This window comes from Hipposideros armiger, unplaced genomic scaffold (assembly GCF_001890085.2).
Source record: "Hipposideros armiger isolate ML-2016 unplaced genomic scaffold, ASM189008v1 scaffold_1129, whole genome shotgun sequence".
NCBI lineage: Eukaryota > Metazoa > Chordata > Mammalia > Chiroptera > Hipposideridae > Hipposideros > Hipposideros armiger.
In genome coordinates, this window is record NW_017732479.1 from 34,593 (window position 1) to 54,125 (window position 19,533).

The 19,533-nt window shown below is 50.6% G+C and overlaps 1 protein-coding gene across 1 annotated transcript in view; it reads right to left on the reverse strand.

Annotated features, from left to right (window-relative positions):
* Window positions 1–19,533, reverse strand: part of EFCAB6 (EF-hand calcium binding domain 6) — a 183,745-nt gene that overhangs the window by 7,418 nt on the left and 156,794 nt on the right. The window contains 3 exon segments of the mRNA XM_019632342.1: window positions 1,834–1,989; window positions 5,761–5,955; window positions 15,626–15,744. Of these exon segments, the coding sequence (XP_019487887.1) occupies window positions 1,834–1,989; window positions 5,761–5,955; window positions 15,626–15,744 (470 nt within the window).

The following is a 19,533-nucleotide window of genomic DNA, read 5'->3' on the forward strand; positions in this document are numbered from 1 at the left end:
AAAGGAAATGCTGGCAATAAAAAGAAGTGTAACAACATTGAAGAATGCCTCTGACGGACTCATCAGCAGGCTGGACATGGTAAAGGAAAACAAAAACAGAAACAGTGAGCTTGAAGTATGCCAAAAAAAACTTCCCCAACTGAAATGCAAAGAGAAAAATAAATGGAAAATAAATAAACAAACAGAATATCTAGAAACTGTGGGACATTTAAAAAAAGTGTAATATCTGCATAATTGGAACACCAGAAGGAGAAAAAAAGAGAAAGGGGGCAAAAAAATTGAAGTAATAATGACCAAGAATTTTCCAAAATTCACGGTAGCCACAAAGCACAGATTTGGGAAGCTCAGAGAACACCAAGCAGGATAAGTAAAAAAGTCAACACTTAAGCATATCATATTCACACTGTAGAAAGCTGAAGACAAAGAAAAAATCTTGAAAGAAGCCAGAAGTAGGAGGGACCTTATCTACAGAGGTACAAACATAAGAATTGTATGGTACTTCTCATCAGAATTCATGCAAGCAAGGAAAGAGTGGACTAAAATATTTAAAGTGTTGAATGGAAAAAAAAATCACCAACCAAGAATTCTATATCCAGTAAAATTATCCTTAGAAGTGAAGGAGAACTAAAGACTATCTCAGACACACAAAAACTGAAGGGATTTGTCATCGGCTGCCCTGCCCTGCAAGAAATATTAAAAGACATTCTTCAGAGACAAGGAAAGTCATATAGATCAGAAACTTGGATTCACACAAAGAAAGGAAGAGCATCAGAGAAGGGATTAATGAAGGTAAAATAACATCTTGTAGTTTTCTAACTCTTAGCTGATCTAATGGATAATTGTTTGTTCAACGTTAATACCAGCAGTGTCTCGGGTGACTATAGCATGTGGATAAGTGCAGTGAATGACAGCAGTGCTACCACAGACGGGAGAAAAGATATGGAGCACTCTGTTCTGAGACCCAGTACCACCCATGAAGTGACACTGTGATACCTGAAACTGGGCTTCAGCTAGTTGTAAGTGTATATTGCAAACTCTAAAACCACTAGAAGGAAATTTACTAGTGGGGGTGAGTTAGGGGTTTAATTTGTGAAAATAATTACATGGAAACTAAGCAAACAGAAAAATAAGATAAATATTAACTACAGGGCAAACAAAATACTATATAGGAAAGGGAAAGTGATCACCTACTCACAATAATATAAACCCTGAATACTGATTTACCCCAAATTGAGATGCAGTGATGTGGGGAGTCTGCGGAGATGTTTGTGTGTGTTTCCATGGGGTGGTGGAGGCTTGAAGGGGTGGGAGTGATGGTATGTGTTGGGTGAAAAAGAGTTAAATCTGCATCTTCCTGGTAGGAAGTCAACAGACAGAGCCTAACAGTAAAAAATTCAAGAAGCAGCTCTGTAACTTGTCACTTTGGAACACAAAATTAAGGACCCAAAGATATCAGTTAAAGGTGGAAGTTGTTGACTCTGGGGAAGGGAAGAGAGGAGAAAGGCAGGGCACAGGGGCTGTTTTTAATAAGCCTTGTTGGGCTGTTTGACTCCTGCCAAAGTGTATGAATTACTTGGGCGAAATGAAAACGAAAATTAAAAGGGATGATTATGCTGCTGAGACACACCAGGAAAAGTCACGCAGTCGTCAAGTTGCTTTCTCTTTATGCTCTGGGTTGGCTCAAACCCATTATAACGCAGCCTGGGCAAAGGGAGATGGGGAGGTTATTTGGACGTCGAAAGGCTGTTTGAGTGGACAGAGAAGAAAAAAATGAAAGCAATGCATCGACTCATGTTGAGGACTGAGAAACACAGTCAACTCGTCAAAGCAAACCTGTCCAGCAGCTCCGTCAGCTCCTGCTCCCTGAGAGGACAGCCACACTCCTGCAGCGCTCTCTGCATTGTGCGTATGGAGATGGAGCCATTTTTGGATTTATCCAGTTTGGTGAGCGCTTGGCTGATATCTTGATAACGGTCCTTAAGCTTATCCCTGAAAGGAAATAGGTTTCAGACACACACTTAAATCAGGAAAACAGGAGCTTGATGGTGATTCTGATGTGGTGATTTGATAGCTCATCTAAACACTGATACTGAAGATGTTTTGCAGCCTTGGTGCAATAGTCACATGAAAAGGTATTCTGGGGGAAAAAATTATAAGTCTGTATCATTATAATTTTATGATTATTATTATTAACAAAACTATGTTAGAGAAATTACAACCTTGTCTTTTTACTAGAATTGGCATTTTAAGAATGGGACGAAGAAAGAAAAAAAAATGCAGTGATATTACAGACATGTGGCAAACACACCTTCATTCTCTCTAAGAAGACTCACAGAGCATCTGTTATGGGCCTGGGGCCACTCTCGGTGTCCATCTAGTGAGTCAAGCTGGCCCCACTAGAAGTTACATTCCCACAGGCTGACCCTAAACAGAAGGCATCAGTGCCCTGCCCAGGGGGTTAGTGGGTTAGTAGAGAGCCAGTGAACGGGACTGGGCGCCCACTGTGGAGGGAGGCTGCAATTCCAGCAGGGAGGAGCAGGGGGTGTCGCTAGGAAGGTGACAGGTGGGCACGACTGGGAGGTAAGGGAGTCAGCGGGTGCCACCCTGGAAGAGCTCTCCTGGGGGCCTGGGACAGCCAGTGCTAAGGCCAGAAGGCAGAAATGCAGGTGTGCGTGAGGAGGGTGGAGGGGCTCAGTCCTGTCAATGCTGCAGGGGGGTTGGGGGAGGGGACCCAGGCCTTGCCCTCGCAGGGTCACAGTGTTCCCTCAGCTCCCGCTTGAGGGCTGATTTTCTTGCAGAACGTGCTCAAGTTTCTACGATTCCTTTTTTCAGGAAAAGTCTTCCTTGACAAAATAATTACTGTTAAGGTACTAAAGGAATGTGGACATCTTTCAGAACGGAGAGTCTTGCACTTGACCTGTGGTGGACTGATTATACATGCCATAACCTTGAGTGACCCCCATCTCTGAAAAACCTCTTCCTATCGCACTGACCAATGTGCTTGTCTGACGGGCTGCCTGTGGGGTTCCTACTCACGGAAAAGCATATGCTAGAAACTGTGAACATGGAGCCTGCTGGTAATGGTCTGCCACCTCAGATTACATTTTTGTGGAGAGGACAGTTTCTTGAGCATGCCTGGAAAAACGATGGTCTGTAGGCGGAAAAAAGTCAGAAATCCAGAACAGGAGACGCTGAGCGGGACTATTCAGGGAGGGTCCAGGAGGCGACGCCTTGAAGCTACATGGTCACCTGCGCCCTCCCTGCTCCGTCCAGCGGGGGGCTGGCTGACACGAGTGGCACTGACTGTCCCTGAATGGATGCCAGCAGCAGTGACGTTCTGGCTCCCCTCACAGGTGTACACTGAATGCAGTCCCATGTCACAAAATGGTTACTCGTCATCGCCACTATTATATTCCACTTAGTCCTTCAAAACAAGGGCCATACATGAAGGTAGAAAGAATCAAAACCTTTCTGGAGATGCAGGTGATTGGAACATCGAGGCACTTGGCATTTGTGGGGCTGGCTCCTGGGCCCTAACTACTTCCCTTGCAGAGTAAATGTGCGCACAGAGGAATCCCGCCACACTGCCAGACGGAGGGGTGTCAGCCGGCGCTCAGGGACGAGCGGCTGCTGCTCTGGGTCCCTGTCCCGTTCCTGGTTTGGACAATGAGACAGAAGCCTGAAGAGGCCCCTGGCAAGGCCGGAGGGACGGCCACAGGCCCCTGCCACACACAGCCTGGCCTGCTGGCACCGCAGGGACTGCGGGTTTCACGCCTCTGCCTCTCAGTCTGCATTTCGGAACAGGCCGCGCTTACGTGGCTTGTTTCCTATGGCTGCACTGATTCTGAAATCTTCAACTCAGACTCGGGCAAAAAGGGGCAAGGCATGGAAAATAAGTTTAAGAGAAAAGATTTTCTTCATTTAAAAAATATATTTAGGGCACACCAAAACCAAAATCAATTCCCTTAGGTTTAAGAGGCAAAAATATACCATTTTGGGTCACTTTCATAGAACATGACTCCCATCTATCTATCAATCGTGTCAGAGTTTCTGTAGAAATCAGGAGGTTAAAAGTCCTGGCAACACTGAATCTTACAGATTATCTGGAAGATCCTCTGACACCAAAGTTTAAAAGCGGGCCATCTCGAAGGACAAAGTTACTTGGCCATTCTACAATCTGACATCTTTGAGAAAACAGAAGTCAATCCTACATTTGTACGAAATCAGGCTTGTGCTTAATAAGAGAGTGAGATTGTGGCAGAGAGGACGGCGTGAGTGTGAGCTTGGTGATCGGAAACGCACTGTGTAGTGGCACGTAGTCCTCTCAGCTACAGATCCACGCTCAGACGATAAGTAGCAACACAGAAGAGAAAGAATGTGCCGTACGGGTGCCAAGGACGGCAGCCTCTTCTCAGAGCCTCATTACTCACACGTGGCAGGAGAGACGGGAAGCGAAGACACGCGTGGGTAATGAGGCCAGCCCTGTCTGATAAAGACAGATTCCATTTTTTTCATTAGTTTTATGGCATGTTTGATTTATACCAATCTTATGCATATTTTTACTTTAAAATTCACAAACTCAATTCTCTTTATAACTCAGTAACTTAATACATAATTCAGGGGCATTTTAGCCATGACATTTCATCCCCCTGTCCTTGGGGTTCTTACTTCCTTTGGGGGGGCTTCTCTAGCAAGTCATTCACTCATTTGAGGTGGTGGGGACAGAGAGCTGATGTGACAGACAGGCGACAGACAGACACACAGTTAAGAGCCATGAGGAGCTAAGGCAGAGCTGTGGAGCTGAGATCAGAGGCCCAATCCTGGGCAGAGCTGATGGGCGACCACCAAGGACTAAAACTGATCAAGAAAATCTGTCCTATTGCTTTATGGTCACATCAAATGTGGCAAAATTCTCTCCTAGGCTATACATTTTTAAAATATGACATTGGCAGCTAGTTTTAAACTTTGAAAATAATCATGCACAGTCCCACCCTCCAAATACAACATGTCGCCCTTTGCACAGCATCTTCTGGTCCTTGTGGACAGGCACACACGACGGACATGGTTCCAACCATGGAATACAGACGGTTTAAATGTCATTGCCAATCAGCCTTTCATCACAAACACGTCCCACAGTCTCCTGATGGAGCTTGTAGGAGACATATGCTGTTTCATGTTCTCCGGGGACACACTTTACAAGCCAGTGCAGCCACGGGACTGGCGGGGGTCCTTTTGTTGAGGACTCACAACAAGTCAGGCCTTCCCACTGCTACAGTGATGTCTCTTCTGCATTATTATGTCTTTGGGATAAAGTTCCCAAAGTAGAAGCACTGAGTTAAAGAATATGTCTGTTCATCCATCTACCCACCCGTCATCTGTCCATCTGTCCAACAAATCTCCACTGGGTGCCTATCGGGCGTCAGGCACTGGGTACAGACGGCCACATCGTTATGGAACTCCATTCTGGTTGGGCCAGAGATGGGCCGGCAATATGCAGTAGAGCCCTAAGAGAGATAATTATGAAGGGCGACCTATGAATGATATGAGGCTGTGTGTGACCAGGGTAGGCTTATAACTCTCGAGCTCCTGTATAGCTCTGTCACTTAGCACCGATTTCGAGAATCTACAGCAGTGAGCAAGTCTTACAATATCGTGATGACGTCGCCAGCACCGGGAGGTACTGCTTCAAAACAACGTTCGCTACGAGGGTGATGTGGAACCCACGGCCAGCTCCTGGCCCCAGAGTGTGTGCCAGCTCACCTGATGGGCACAGCCTTCTCTGCAGCCCGCTGTAGCTCTCTGATCTCCGCTTGGACCTGCTGTGGCTTTGTGAAGTGACCCATGAAGTTGAAATAATCCTCTGCATTGGGCCGATGCACGTCCACTGAGTAGTGAATCCCCAGCTTCTGTAAAAATTCTTGGTAAGTTATGTGTCCTCTTCCCTTGGTGTCATACCTTTAAAGACAGACAAAACTCTCCTCAGTAGCTGCCAGGTGTGTCGGTGCTCGGGGCTGTGACAAGACCCGGGAGGAGGTCCCCTAGCTCTTCACCATGCAGCGTGCTCTACAGACCAGCGGCCCCGGCTCACCTGGGCGTCACAGGTGCACAGCCTCGGGCCTCAGCCCAGACCTGATCTGAGTCTGCATTTCACAAGGTCCCCAGGCGGTTCATGGCTCGTTGAAGTTGGAAACCCACCGCCCAGATCATGTAAGGTGGTCTCAGCCCACCCCAGAGCCGGCAACCAAATTCGCTCACCTGGCATTCTGATAGAAACACAGTCGTGACCAAAGAAAATTTAAATCAACCCTTTCATGCATTCAATAGTTTTTTTTATTGATCACCTACATGTAAAGGAACTATTAAGGTTTAGAAGAAAATCCTTCAAAAAGCATGTTCAATCTTAAAACTCGAATAAATAAATGAACGCCATTTAATTCAAATTTCTCTTTGAAGAGATGCCAATTACACACAACCAACGAGAGAGGCTAGTCAGGAAAACGAGATAAGAATTAAGCTATGTACCTTTTATGTCATTTTCTATTATTGAGATTTTTCTGAATTATAATTCAATATTAAAAAAAGGCATAATGGAGGGTTTTTATCTCCCAACGTTATTCAAGTAGAACAGAATTATACTTCAATAAAAAAATGTTTAGGCATATTGCCAATTTTCTCTAAAGGAAAAAAGCATTAATTTTTACAGAAAGATCCTGGTGTTCATCTAATCGATGAAAATGGTGTGTGTGGATGTGGATTTTCCCAGGTGAACTCAGTTCCAAGGACCCAGACTATATTTAAAGGGCGGTGCGGGCGTGAGTGTCCCACAGGCGGCTGTGTGGACAGGTGTCTGAGCATGAGCGGGCGGCTTTCCTTGGTGGAGCAAACAGGGTCTGCAGCACCCACAGTCCCCTGGGACACACTGGGCCTTTGAGTAACAAGGAAGGAAACCTATCTATTTACCTGACTGACTTTCCTGTCCTTAAGGGGAGGGGTGGTGGTAGAGGACGAATGAAGGGGTAAAAAATCTGGGCAAACATTTCATGCCCTTGTGCGAAAACCTGCCAGGGCTCCCAGGAGTGGGACCCCTCCACCCTTCCCCAAGGCCCAGCGGCCTTTCCCCCAAGGGGCCTGCAGAGCCCGAGGCCTCTCCCTCTCCCACTGCTTTCCTCCGGTGCCGGCCCACAGGCCTGCAGCTTCCCCGCCCTGGGACTCCCACCCCCCTGAGCAGCATCCGGGCCTACCTTATCATGGACTCCACTTAGACGGTAAGCGGACGCCCCTCGGTCACTGAGAGGCGCACAGAATTCAGTCCAACACCAGCTCGCGGCCTCCAGACCCTGGCCAGGCCCTGCCCCACTCTGGGGCTGGGTTTCCTCATCTGTGACCACCGACCGCATTCCGAGACCCCATGCCTAAGCTCAGCGCCCCGCACTGCTGTTGCTGTCATTTAGGGAACCCTCGAAGGCCTTTCCAGGTGCCTGTTATTAGCACGACCTTAGCACGCGCACCGCGCCCCCCCCGCCCCTCCCCCTGCAAAAGGACCATTCTCTCTTTATTCAGTGAATTTTGTTTCTAAAACGGAACAAAGCGACACACTCACAAAGGGGGGCCTGTGGAGTCTCCGAACGCTGGGGCTACAGCAGAGTCATAACTTCTAGCGCAAAGGGCCAGTGCTCCAGCAAATGGCTCTCCCCACTGCTAGCGGGGAGGTGATTGCTGCAGAAAGGGAGTCCGGCTTTCCGTCAGTGTACCCAGGAAGGGGAGGGCTGACATCTCTCCAACTTCTAGGGTGACCCCAGGGCCATGCATCTCTCTCTGAACTACACAAGGCCTGTGCTAGCCTTGGGCCACCAGGCTGAGATGGTCATACAACTCTGACCAAGACACCCCCAAATAAACCCAAGGGCTCCCCATTCCTACAGGAGGGTTCCTGAAACAATGGTGCACAGACCCTCACCTGACAAGCAACCCCTGGGCAGCCTTTCAGAACGTCCCTCTCCTTCTCAGTCCAAAGTACTGTATTTCCATCTCCCTCTGGACTCTGCAGGGCGTGGGGCACTCCGAGGGGTGAGTGCATGAGGGGCCGTGCCTAGGGCCTGGTGCACAGGGAGCGCATGCTGGGGTTCGCTGCTGCTGTGCGCCCCGTCAACAGTCAGGTGCATCCTGCCCCTGCCGCCAGCTCCTGTCCATGGGACCGCTCTCCCTGACTGATGGCAGGTTTCCTGAAGAGAAACTACGCCTTATCATTCTGAACAAACTCACCGTGCCCAGTGACACGCCCTGCAAAGCTGCGCTACCAGGTACATGCCTGTTGAGCTTGTGAATGTGAAGGATGCATGTCCCTAAGGGGGGGACCGCCATCCTGGTGTGTTATGCTCAAGAGATGCCAACAACACACTCGAAATCATGACACTTGAACTGAATGAAAAGACACTTCTTAATGACTTCATTAATACGGATCACAAACATTCTATTCTCATTGCAAAGGAACAGGAGACCAGATTGCACCATTGCAACTAAAATATTGTTATGAATATGAATAATAGGAGAGTTAAATCAGCTTACATAACCTCACCCTGCATCGTATAATCCTTTGTGCAACATTTAAAAAAATTAACTTGCCTGGAAAGTTGAATTTTAAAATGGTTCGGCAACAGATGCGCCCGGAAAAAAGTGCACATAACGGAGGACCCATAAAAATTTGCATTCGCATATGGCGATGGCCACTAATTTGATATCATTGGTGACTCTGCCCATTATTGCACACACAGCGACACAGTTGGTCCACATGGTGTGAACATGATCATGCCGACTGTGTTGCTGAGGAAGTCTTAGCCCTCGGGCTCAGTTTAAGCACTTGATTCTTGCAGCAGGGACGGAAGTACCTTCCAACACTGCTGACCCCAGGGTCAGGGGGTCTGGTGTAGCCGTACCGATGGCCCAGGCCTGCAGCCGAGGTAGACATGGCACCTCGTGCAGCCTGGGCCATGAGGACTTCTCTGAGGGTGGGCTGATGGCTCACGCAGCTGCCCTTCAGAACGCAGTGTCCAAGCGCTGGAGGTGGCCATGCCCAGCGGGCACAGCCAGCCAGCCCTGGTGTCGTCACAGAAGGTTAGACACCATTGGCCCCAGTCCCCACCCAGGCCACCATCCCTTCCCGAAGCTCCGCAGTAGACAGCAGTCTGACCTTGGATAAAGCCACGCCAGACAGGACACCCACTCTTCAAAGGCTGCCCACTGGAGTTCCAGGCAGCAGCAGTCACCAATGCGATCTCGGTGCTGAGCTAAGAGCCGTCTCTAAGCGGAAGCCTCCTTTGTATTGTCTTCTGTCACTTCCCACTCAGTCTTCTGTCTTCTAAGCCAGACCCTTTTCATTCAACCCTTCCAAATCCTGTTCCATCCTGAGGCTCAGGTGTCCCTAACCAGGTTCCTCGAGCCCGGCACCCAGTAGGTCTCTCTAGGCACTGCCATGGTTGAGCCGACAGAGACGACCTAGCTTCTTGTTCATGTCCTAAGTCTTCCTCACATGAGCTGATGCACGTGACGTGGGGACTTTTTATAGCCTTTTCTTTTTATACTGGAATACTAATAGACAACACACCTGCCACATCAAGGAGTGCACATAGATCGGGTATTATTCTCCATAACTTTCCAGCAGGTCCACTTGATTAGCTGGTTTTCACAACTAATAATCAAAACTGATGCTTTTGAGGTTGCCGCTTCCGTGCTGTTTTATGATACGCCGCCTTCATCGTTATTTGGCAGTTTGTTTTAGATCCAAGAGCGCTGAGTCCAGCTGATGGAACCAGGCTCCGGAAGGTGCACAGAACGCTGGGGCCCTAAGGGGCTGTGGGCGGCGGGCCTGTGGGACACCTGGTCCTGGCGGTCCCTGTGCCCCACGGCTCCGGGTCTCAGCTCTGCTGACAGGAGCCGTGTTTTCCTCTTCCATCCCTGGGCCTCTGTGCTCACGGGCAGGCCCCTCCCCCACCTCCGGCTAATGACTGCTTATTAAGACTTAACTCAGGCATCACATCTGCTGGGGGTCCCTCCCCCAACACCCATATGGCTCCCACAGCCACGGCCACCCACACTCTCCCCTCCTGGCATGCTGCTGCTGTCACCATGTTTGCATGTTTGTCTCCGCTGCTGAGCTGTGAACGAGGGGGAGAGGGAGGCTGCTTTCCTCTCTGGAACCAGAGAACCCAGCACAGGACCTGCAGCCTGGAAAGTTTCCCCCCAAAACTCCTGCTTAATGACTGCTCTGATGAGTGAGTGAATGAATGAATGAATGAATGCACTTCCGTCCTGTAATTTATTCCTAGAGGTCTCTCCAGAACCAGACCAAACATATCATCCTGCAAGCTCGGTCTTCACGGTGCTGGCCTGGCTTCCGGCAGCAGGCTTCCTCTCACAGGGGCCTCCTTCAGCCTTGCACACGTGGTTCCTTGAATCCTCTGTGAGCCAGCAGGCCTGTGACCCTGACAGCTCACTTAACACCCACGCGCTCGCCACGCTGTCCTGCCCTGTGCAGTCAGCCGGGCCACTGACCAGCCCTGGGCAATGGGTCTCAGGAAGAAGTGTGTCACTTCCGGACTGAAACCCGCCAGAGCCGTGTGTGACCCTGCTGCCCTGGACATGCCCCACCCCCCCTTACTGGGGGCCCCCTGCTGAGATCCCCAATTGCTACTCCACTCACAAGAGAATTGTCCAAATTGTCCAGAAGAGCCATCAGCGATGCAGCAGACTTTGGGCGAATGAGAAACAAAACACTAATGTGCTGAGCCACTGAGACCCGGGCGTTAAGCCATTGATTTATGTCCACGGCAAACTCCCCTCCAGACTAAGCCAAAGCTCTAAACAGTGCACTTCTCAGGTGCTTAATAAACGGCGAGTGGATAATGGATGTTGGAAGTGTTTTGCTTGTTTATATTCTGCCTGATTTTCTAATTTCACGTTTTGAAAAGAACAGAATGTTATTTTCCTACCTGCTTGCACCTACCCGATTTTGGGGGTTTCCTATTCTGGCAATGGACTTGGGCCTGCCCAGACCCCCTGAGCTGGCAGAGTGTCTCGCTGGCCCCAGCAGCCCCCACCTTCCCTGTGGCCCCATTCATTCCTCCTGAAAGGATCCCACGGGAGAGTGTCCCTCGTATGGACAACGGAAGGAGGCTCCTGTGCCTGGACAACCCCTCGGGCACCAGTCCCTGCCTTCTCGTTGGTGCCTCCTGCGCTGTAATGGAGACGCCAACGTCACTACCAGCAAACATTGAGAGGAACAGGCCAGGAGGGTCATGGGGGCGATTAAACTGACATCGCTGAGATGCATAGAAAGAGGATGAAAAACACACCACCAAGTTACCACTGTTTATCATCGCTGCTGAGCGGGCTAGGGCTGCTTCATCGGTGGTGTCTTTGCCTTTATGCTTCTTTGGATTTTCTGAGTCTTCTAAAATGAGTGTGCATTATTAACATTATACCAGAAAATAATTTCAAATCTACATGGTCTTTATTTATTTATTTATTTATTTAAATTGGGGAATTGGGGGGATGGGAACAGTGCTGGGGAATCGGGGGAAGGGGAACAGACAAGTTGCTATCGTTTTGTTCTTCAGTCTAGTTGTGGAGGACGTTGCTTCACTGGCCCAAGTTGGCACCATCATTGCGCTCTTCCCGGGCGAGGCAGATCAGTCGCCGGCTTCTGGACGGCCGCTCACGGCGGCTGCTGGCCGCTCACGCTGGCTGCTGGCTACATACGGTAGCCCATGGCAACCCACTGCCACAGGGGCTGCAGCCTACGCCGTCGCCGGCGACTCACGGCAGCCCAGCTCCAGGTTGAGCTGTTGTTCAGCATCTCAGCTGTGGAGGGCAGTGTCACTGGCCCTCATATGTGGGATCCGAACCGGGGCCCTCTGGTGTCCCAAGCCAGCTCTTAACCATCGCGCCACTCGGCTGGCCCCCTACATGGTCTTTTTGCTATGATTTGTCTGCACACATTTGGTCCCCATAATCATCCCATTTGATAGATGACTATCAAGCCCAGAGAAGGTGAGTCACTGGCCCCAGGCCACACAGCTCAGTTAAGGGCGCCAGGGGACAGGGTATGGGTCCTACTCAGAGCATGGCCACCTGGGGAGCCTTCCTGAGTTCTGTGCACGAGTCCTCAGGTGAATCCAAGAGCATCCTACCTCCTCCTCACGCAGCCTCTCCTTCCAGGCTGCTAAAAGCTATTTCGCGCCCTAACTCTCTCGCACACCGAGAGATTTCCTTCCCAGTCCTCCTAGCTCCCAGGAAGGTGCACCCCCTCCTGTCTCCTGGACCACCGGGACAGCCCCTGATTCACCTCCGTGCCGCCTACCCTGTCTGCTGCAGGTCACCCTCCTCCCTGTGGCTGGAGTGATCTTTCTAGAACGTGGGCCTGCCTACGTCTTTCTCGCTGAACACCTGGCCCTCGGGTCCGGGTTCCCGCCTTGTCCTGCCTTTCAGGACGTGTCTCAGAGGATGCGCCACCTCCTCCCTGGCCAGTCCCAGGCTGCCTGTACCCCTGCCACTCAGGTCAGTCCACTGCAGCAGGAGGTGACACCCTCCTCCTTTGCCCTTCGGCTGCACAGTCATAGGGCGGCTCGCATCCTTTGGCGCGTGTCCTGAGCTACCCGCCCTTTTGCCTCGGGGTCTGCCCAGTTGGAAGGCAGAGCTGCTCGCAGGGGAAACTCCTATGGGGGCCATGGCTCCAGCTGAGGTTCTAGCAGATTCTGAGACATCATCAGGTGTGGATGAAACCTCCCAATCTCCCAGAAACACCGTTTCCCATTTGCCCGCCTGTTCCGGGGAGGGGGGCAGCTTCCTGATCTCTGGGTGACTAACTCCCCGCCCTGCTCTTCCAGCCCAGCCTCCGGGCCTCTACTAAAACCACATCTCCTCTTCAGACTCCGGCCCTTCCCACAAGCCTCTGTAATCAGTCACCGCGTTTACCCCACTCGGCTGTAAATACTAGAGTGGTTTCTGCTTTCCTGCTCAGACGCTGGCGGATATGCTCCTGGAGCCTCTCTCTCAAACGCCCCCTTTCCTTCCCTCTTGGAGGTAATGCCCCGTGTGGCAGACGCCATTACGAGCTCCGCCATCTCCACTTCCCTTCCTCCGGGACACACACCTAGACTGCTTCTCTTGGCCTTCCCTGGAGGCGGGCGCAGCCACGTGAAGGCATTCTGACCAGCAGAACGTGGGCAAAGGGACGGCCGTGTTCCCAGGCCTGGTCCTGACAAAGCTGGCTTCCGTGCTCTGTTCCCTTCTCTGCTGGTGGACACAACAGGTCAGGGGACGGTGGGACTCCTGGCCCCTGAGCGATCTGTGACCAGAGCCCCGACACCCACACTAGACTGTGACGTTGGTATGTGGGCAAGCCCGAGACGCCAGTTCTGTTAGTTACTGCATAGCCTGCCCTGACTCACACTCACACTAACTCAGCCTAAAAGTCACCTGAAAATAACTAAAAGTCATCAGTTTTTGGAGCCTTCGTCAATCCCCCAGGGACACGGCACCTGACTTTTGAGTATTTCTCTTCTAAGACCATGTGCATATCTTAAGGGGTGAGCGTTATATTATCGATATTTACTCATCTCCATCATCCCCGGCCCAACAAGGAGCCACACAAACAGGTGTTTCATAGGTATTTGCTGAATGGAGGAATGAGGAGAAGGTTTGTTCAATTTAGCAAGTGGTTACTAGATGCCAGCACTTTACACACATTAATTAACCAATCTTCCCAGCATTCCTAGGCACTAGAGGTAATTAGCTCCACTTTGCAGATGAGCAGGATGAGGCACAGAGATGGTAAGCAACTTGGAAGAGGCCACGCAGCTAAGGGGTGGAGCCCGGAGCCATGGCCACGCGTCTGGCTGCAGAATCCTCAGTCTTAACCACTCACCTTCAATGGTGTACGATCAACTAAACAAAAGTGGATAAAACTCTGACCTCAAACAGTTTCTAACCCAGGTGAGACATCTGGACATTTAGTAAGGTAAAAAAGGTATGAAGAAACTTTGGCCAAAAGCAACCATGAGTGTCTGCCTCCCATGAAAATGGAAATTTGCTCCATCAGCCTGCAGGAAGAGGGCTGAACGCACTTCATCTACACAGGCGCCCTTGTGGGGACACTGGGCTCCTACGTCTCTTTCCCAGCGTGGGGGCCGCCCTGTCCCACCCTGATGGGGACGGCAGTCTCCGCGCTCACCCCCATCCTGCCTCCTGACTCAGCATCCTAAAGCAAGGTGATTCCTATCACCATCCCTCTCATGTTCCTGGATGCCTGGTTAATAAGACCCCAAACAAGGACTGGTGAGGTGATCGGCGTGCTCACCCTGCTCTCTCTGGGAGCCCCCAGCTGTCCCGGGGGTCAGGCAGTCCTCCTTCTGCATCGTGACGCCTTGGAACTATTTCCACATCACTCCTTCCACGATAGATGCCTACTCCCCCACGGCCCCAGTGCTCCTGCGTTTGTCTCCCTTTCCGCCTGACCTGTTCTCCCCTCTGCATTTATCGCAGGTGATGCTGTACCCCAGTATTGGGGTGAATGCTTCCTGCCCCCAGCAGCCCCCCGGGCATCAGGGCCACCCAGTCATCTTTGCATCACCCAAAAGGTCCATGTAGTAGAGGGTCCGTGCATTTGCTTGCTGTGCCCCAATCTTTTGGCTACTCGGCCGCACCAACTTATTTAATCTACTGGAAAAGAAAACGGATGAGGCGAGTGTTGGGAGGGATCTGAAAAATACAAGGACTTTGTAAGAGCTTCAAGCTGCTTTTCTAAATTAGACACAAAGCAGCCCACCAAATTCGAAACTCGGCTAGCATTTCATTCGGCCCTCCACTTGGAAAAGATGAAAAGCTAAAAACTGACAGGAACTGCTTTGCAAGCGTGCCCGAGAGGATGCACACTATTAGCACACAGTTCCTGGGGGATGCAAGTGGCGACTGACGCATAGGGAGAAGGAGGGACTTCAAAGAGGGGTCTGGAACACGGAAGCAGGCCGCACAGCTAGTACACCTCCCGCCTCAGCCATCCACCTGGGGGACGCTGCAACTGGGGCCGCATTCAAACACAGCCGCGTCTAAAACACATTTTGCAAAATGTAACCAACGTACAATATTATTTGCAGTTTAAGAGACCCTCGGGAAGCTACTCCAAGTTGTCAAAAGTTTGGTTATTTTCTTCCAACAAATTACTTATCTATAAAATGGTTGTCCAACATTGATTTCCACCTTCGGGCAATGGGGAGAGGCTGTTTTTTTCCTGCTGAGTGATATTAGAGTTAAGCCTTTGGGGAGTGACTTGGTTCTCTAAACTGGTGCAAGCCCAGGCTCGAACTCCCGGTTCCTTGGTAATGAGCCCCCTCCAGTCTAGTCCTGGTGGTCAGTGCTGCCCCGGGTTCTCCACGTCCCTGAAGACCGGCCTGTTCACCAAGGCTTCTCTCCAGGGTGACCAGGAACAAGGGCCCAGGGCACAGGACAGGTGCAGCCAAGAGAACACCATGCTTGGCTTCCATCTTACCCCAAGGAAGGTTGGTGCTGAATTTTCAGCAAGAAACCCAAGGCCATCAGAAAGGAAAAGAGCCAATCTTCAGATACCGCTCACCTCGTCCAAAGCTTTTCAAATTCTCGCGGTGTGAGGGGAATATCGAAACCATACAGCGCGTTCTTCATGTCCCGCCGTCGGAGAATGCCGTTGCCCTCGTTATCCGTTTCTATAAAGTTCTGCAACATTCGGAGACGGCGATTAGTGACGTAGAAGATGTGTTTATGGTGGTATCAAGGGTTTTTGATTGTCACTATCCGGAATAATCTAAGACAGCGTCCTCCCCGTCAGCCTGCTTAATTACCTTCGCATCTAGGTTCCAGATGCCCTTACCGTCCCCCTACAGGTGAGAAGAGCAAACACAAGTATCCTGTATGGATGGGCCCTGTTTCTGGGCAATGAGTGGTCTCAGGTGTGTGACCTAGATTCTCCTCCTCGCCCACAATTTTGCTTCAAAAACTATTAGAAACAAAGGCCCACGGGAGCCTGGGAAATGAGACTGCAATCCACGCTGCTTGAGGTCACCGCCGCCATGCAGGGTCAGCCCTCTGGCTGTGACGGGGAAATGAGGGACGTGAAACACCAGCTGAGGGACATGACAAGACGATGTAGGGCCGTTTTAATGTCCCCGAGGGGTGCAAAGGGCGCCTGGGGTTTGTCAGGCACAGCAAAGGACAACGCCCAGCAGGTCAGGTAACACACGGCACTCAGCAGCATCTCAAACTGTTTCCAAGTAACAGCTCACTCAACCCTCATTACAACACCGAGACGGAGGCGCAACGGGGGCGCCCATCAAGTCCTTGGCACGCAATCTACTTATTGGTGAAAGAGCGAAACACTCCCGCTAAGCTCAGGAACAAGACAGGAATATCTCTATCGCGCTCTACTCATCGCTGTGCTGGAGGGCAGTGCAGTTATGTCAGAGAAAGGAATAAAGGGTAAAACGATAGGAAAGATATTCATTATTCATAGATTACTCGATGACATATATGGAATACAAAGAATCCACACATCAATTATTATAATAAGAGAATTGAGCAAGAAACGTGGACTCCATATCAATAGGCAAAATCATCCACATGCTTATACATCAGACACAGAAAATGAAGTTTTAAAAATAACATTTATAATAGCATCAAAAATAGAAAGTCCTAGGAATAAGTCTTACAAATGCCTGCAAGGCTTCTACACAGAGAAGTCTAAAACTCTGCTGGAAAACACTACAAAACATCACAGTAAAGATTTCATTTCTCTCCAAACATCCCAATACATCTTTTTTTTTTTTTTTTCCTTCGTGGAACTTGACAAACTGTTTCGGAAACTCTTGGAGGACCAGAAGGAGGGACTTGCCTGCCAGCCAGGTAAGATGTATTACTAAGTTACAGTGACTATAAAGATGCAGTACTGCTGCCAGGACAGACAAACTGACCATGGAACGGAATGAGGAGCCCAGGCACACCCATGGGCCGTCATCAGGACAGTGGTGAGGCTGCAGGCCGGGGGGGAAGGATGGACCGCCCAGGGGATGGTCCTGGGACAGATGGGTCTCCATCTGAAGAGTGGAATTGGACCCTGCCTCACGATGCAAGAAACATCCAGACCCGAGGTGGAAGGCGACGCCATAACTGTAGCTCCTAGAAGAGAATGTAGGATAGCTTCATGACTCCAAGGCGGGATTTCCTAAATAAGACCTACCGGGAAATGTTAATAACTTTGACCACATTAAAAACAAAAAAGAACTTCTACTTCAAAAAGATATCATATAAAAAGGGCGCAGACAGAATACAAGCTGGGCAAAGATATTTGCATCACCTGTCACTTATTGAAGATTAGTAGCTAAACCACAGCAAGAGTTCCTACTGACCAACGAGAAAAAGACAGACCGCCCAGTGTGAAAGCTGTAAAAAGTCTCAAGCAGGCACTTCACAGGACAGGAAACCTGATAGATGAATGAACAAATGAAAAGATGCCCAATCTCATCGGTAACCAACAAATGCTAATTGCAGCTGCAGTGAGACGCTGTTGCACACCCACTAGATAGGAAAAAGTTAACAAGTGTGATAGCATCAGGTGCTACAATGGTAGAGGTGACTAGTCGTGACAAGCCCTATGGCCCACAAAGCGAAAAATATTTCCTGTCTGGTCCTTTACAGAAAAAGCGTGCCAACGCCTGGTCTGAGGTATTGACAACTTTCTATCCCTGCATCTGGGTGGTGGTTAACACGGTGGGGGGGGGGAATTTGGGACACACATGATGACTACTTAAACTATACATATACTTTATAATACATATGTATACGCTATTCTTATATTCTACTGTAGAGTCACAACTTTAGAAACTTAAATTGAGCTTGAAAAAATTAGGGCTGGAGGATTTCAGAGTGCTCTTAAAAAACTTGGAGCACATAACACAACAGTGTGAATCTATTAACCACTACTGACCCGGTAAAACACAAGTGGTTAAGACGGTACATTTCATATTATGAGCCGCCATCTCATCACCAGGTGGTGCGTCGTGAACACCACTAATCTTATTGATGCCGTACTTTCTGCAGGTTTGGAATTCAGAACGAATTTCTTCAGTAGTTTACTCAAAATAAGCCAAGAGAGTGACAGAGGTATCCAGTATCATGATGAAACGTGCAGGGTCATGAGGTCCTGTGGGGGTCCCAAACAGGAGAGGGGTCCAGGCTCAGCTCTGGGAAAGAGGGAGGTTTCCATCAGACAAACCAGAGGCTGCTGGGTGAACACTTGGGATCCCCACGCCTCCTCTCCACAGGGTTTGGGGTTCTGCAGAACATCGATAAAGGTGGTGATGGGAGGCAGTGGGCATAGGGTGTGGAGAGTTAAGTGTGGGGGACAGCCTCCAAGGAGTGAGGGGCCATGTAGTGGACCTCTGTGGAGAGAAGGTCAACCCCACCTGAGAGAGGATGGGCCGAGGCGGGGAGGGCAGGCGGCCGGACAGAGCGTTGTGGAGCCAGGGGAGGGTGGACTGCAGGCAGAAACAAGACCTCCACACGCAGCTCTCCAGTCACTCTCCAACCGCCTCGCCTGTTCGTCTTCCCCACCGCGCCCACCAGCTCTGTTAATAATCTGCCTTTGCTCGGTGACTGGCACCTCCCCTGGCCTGGGAGCTCCATGGGGGGGTGGGGCAGAGTGACCATGGTACACATACATGTGTAGTCAATATGTGCTCAGTAAATTCAAGTGGGGCCGGAGGAAGCTGGGAGCGGCCCTCGGAGAAGCCTTCGGGGGTCCCTGGGTCCAGGGAGAGCAGCGCCAGCAGAGTGGGCCCACGGGGCCAGACGGCAGGGAGGGGACTGCTCCTGCGAGGGGCAGAGGGGCAGGCCAGCTGAGAGAGGAGGCAGGCTGGGGAGAAGGCCGCTGTTTCTTTAATAGGTCAGACTGAGTGAGCTTCAAGGCCAGAGAAGCTGGGGGAGACGGCGTGAAAGGTGGTATCAAACAGCGTGTCCCGCCCTCCCCACTGGCACGCACTGCCTCCTGCGCCGCACTGGGCAGCCTGGAGCCTGCCCTGCCCTCCTCGGCCTGGAGGACTGCTCTGGAAGCCCCGCCCGGCCTCCCTCTGTGTCACCTGCCAGCCTGGACCAGCACAGTCGACTCTGTGAAGGACAAGGAGCTGGGCGGAGGCCGCCCAGGAGCTTGACAGGACTTAAGGCAGGACCCCTCACACTAGGCCCAGGCCCAGGCCGAGGCAGAGCCAACCCAGAAAGAAAAGGACCACACGAAACCAAGTGGAGAGCTTCTTCACAGTAACATGAAAATACTTCCGTGATGCTTTAAAAAATGCTTCCTAAAACGAGTTACTATGTTGCATCATGAGATGGTGCTCCCACATCCCAGTTTCAGGAGGGACCTGGTCTTGTACATTCCGATCTGCTTGTTACACTGTCATTGTCACACTGTCATTGTTACATTGTTTCCCATCGCAACACCAGAATCACAATTCA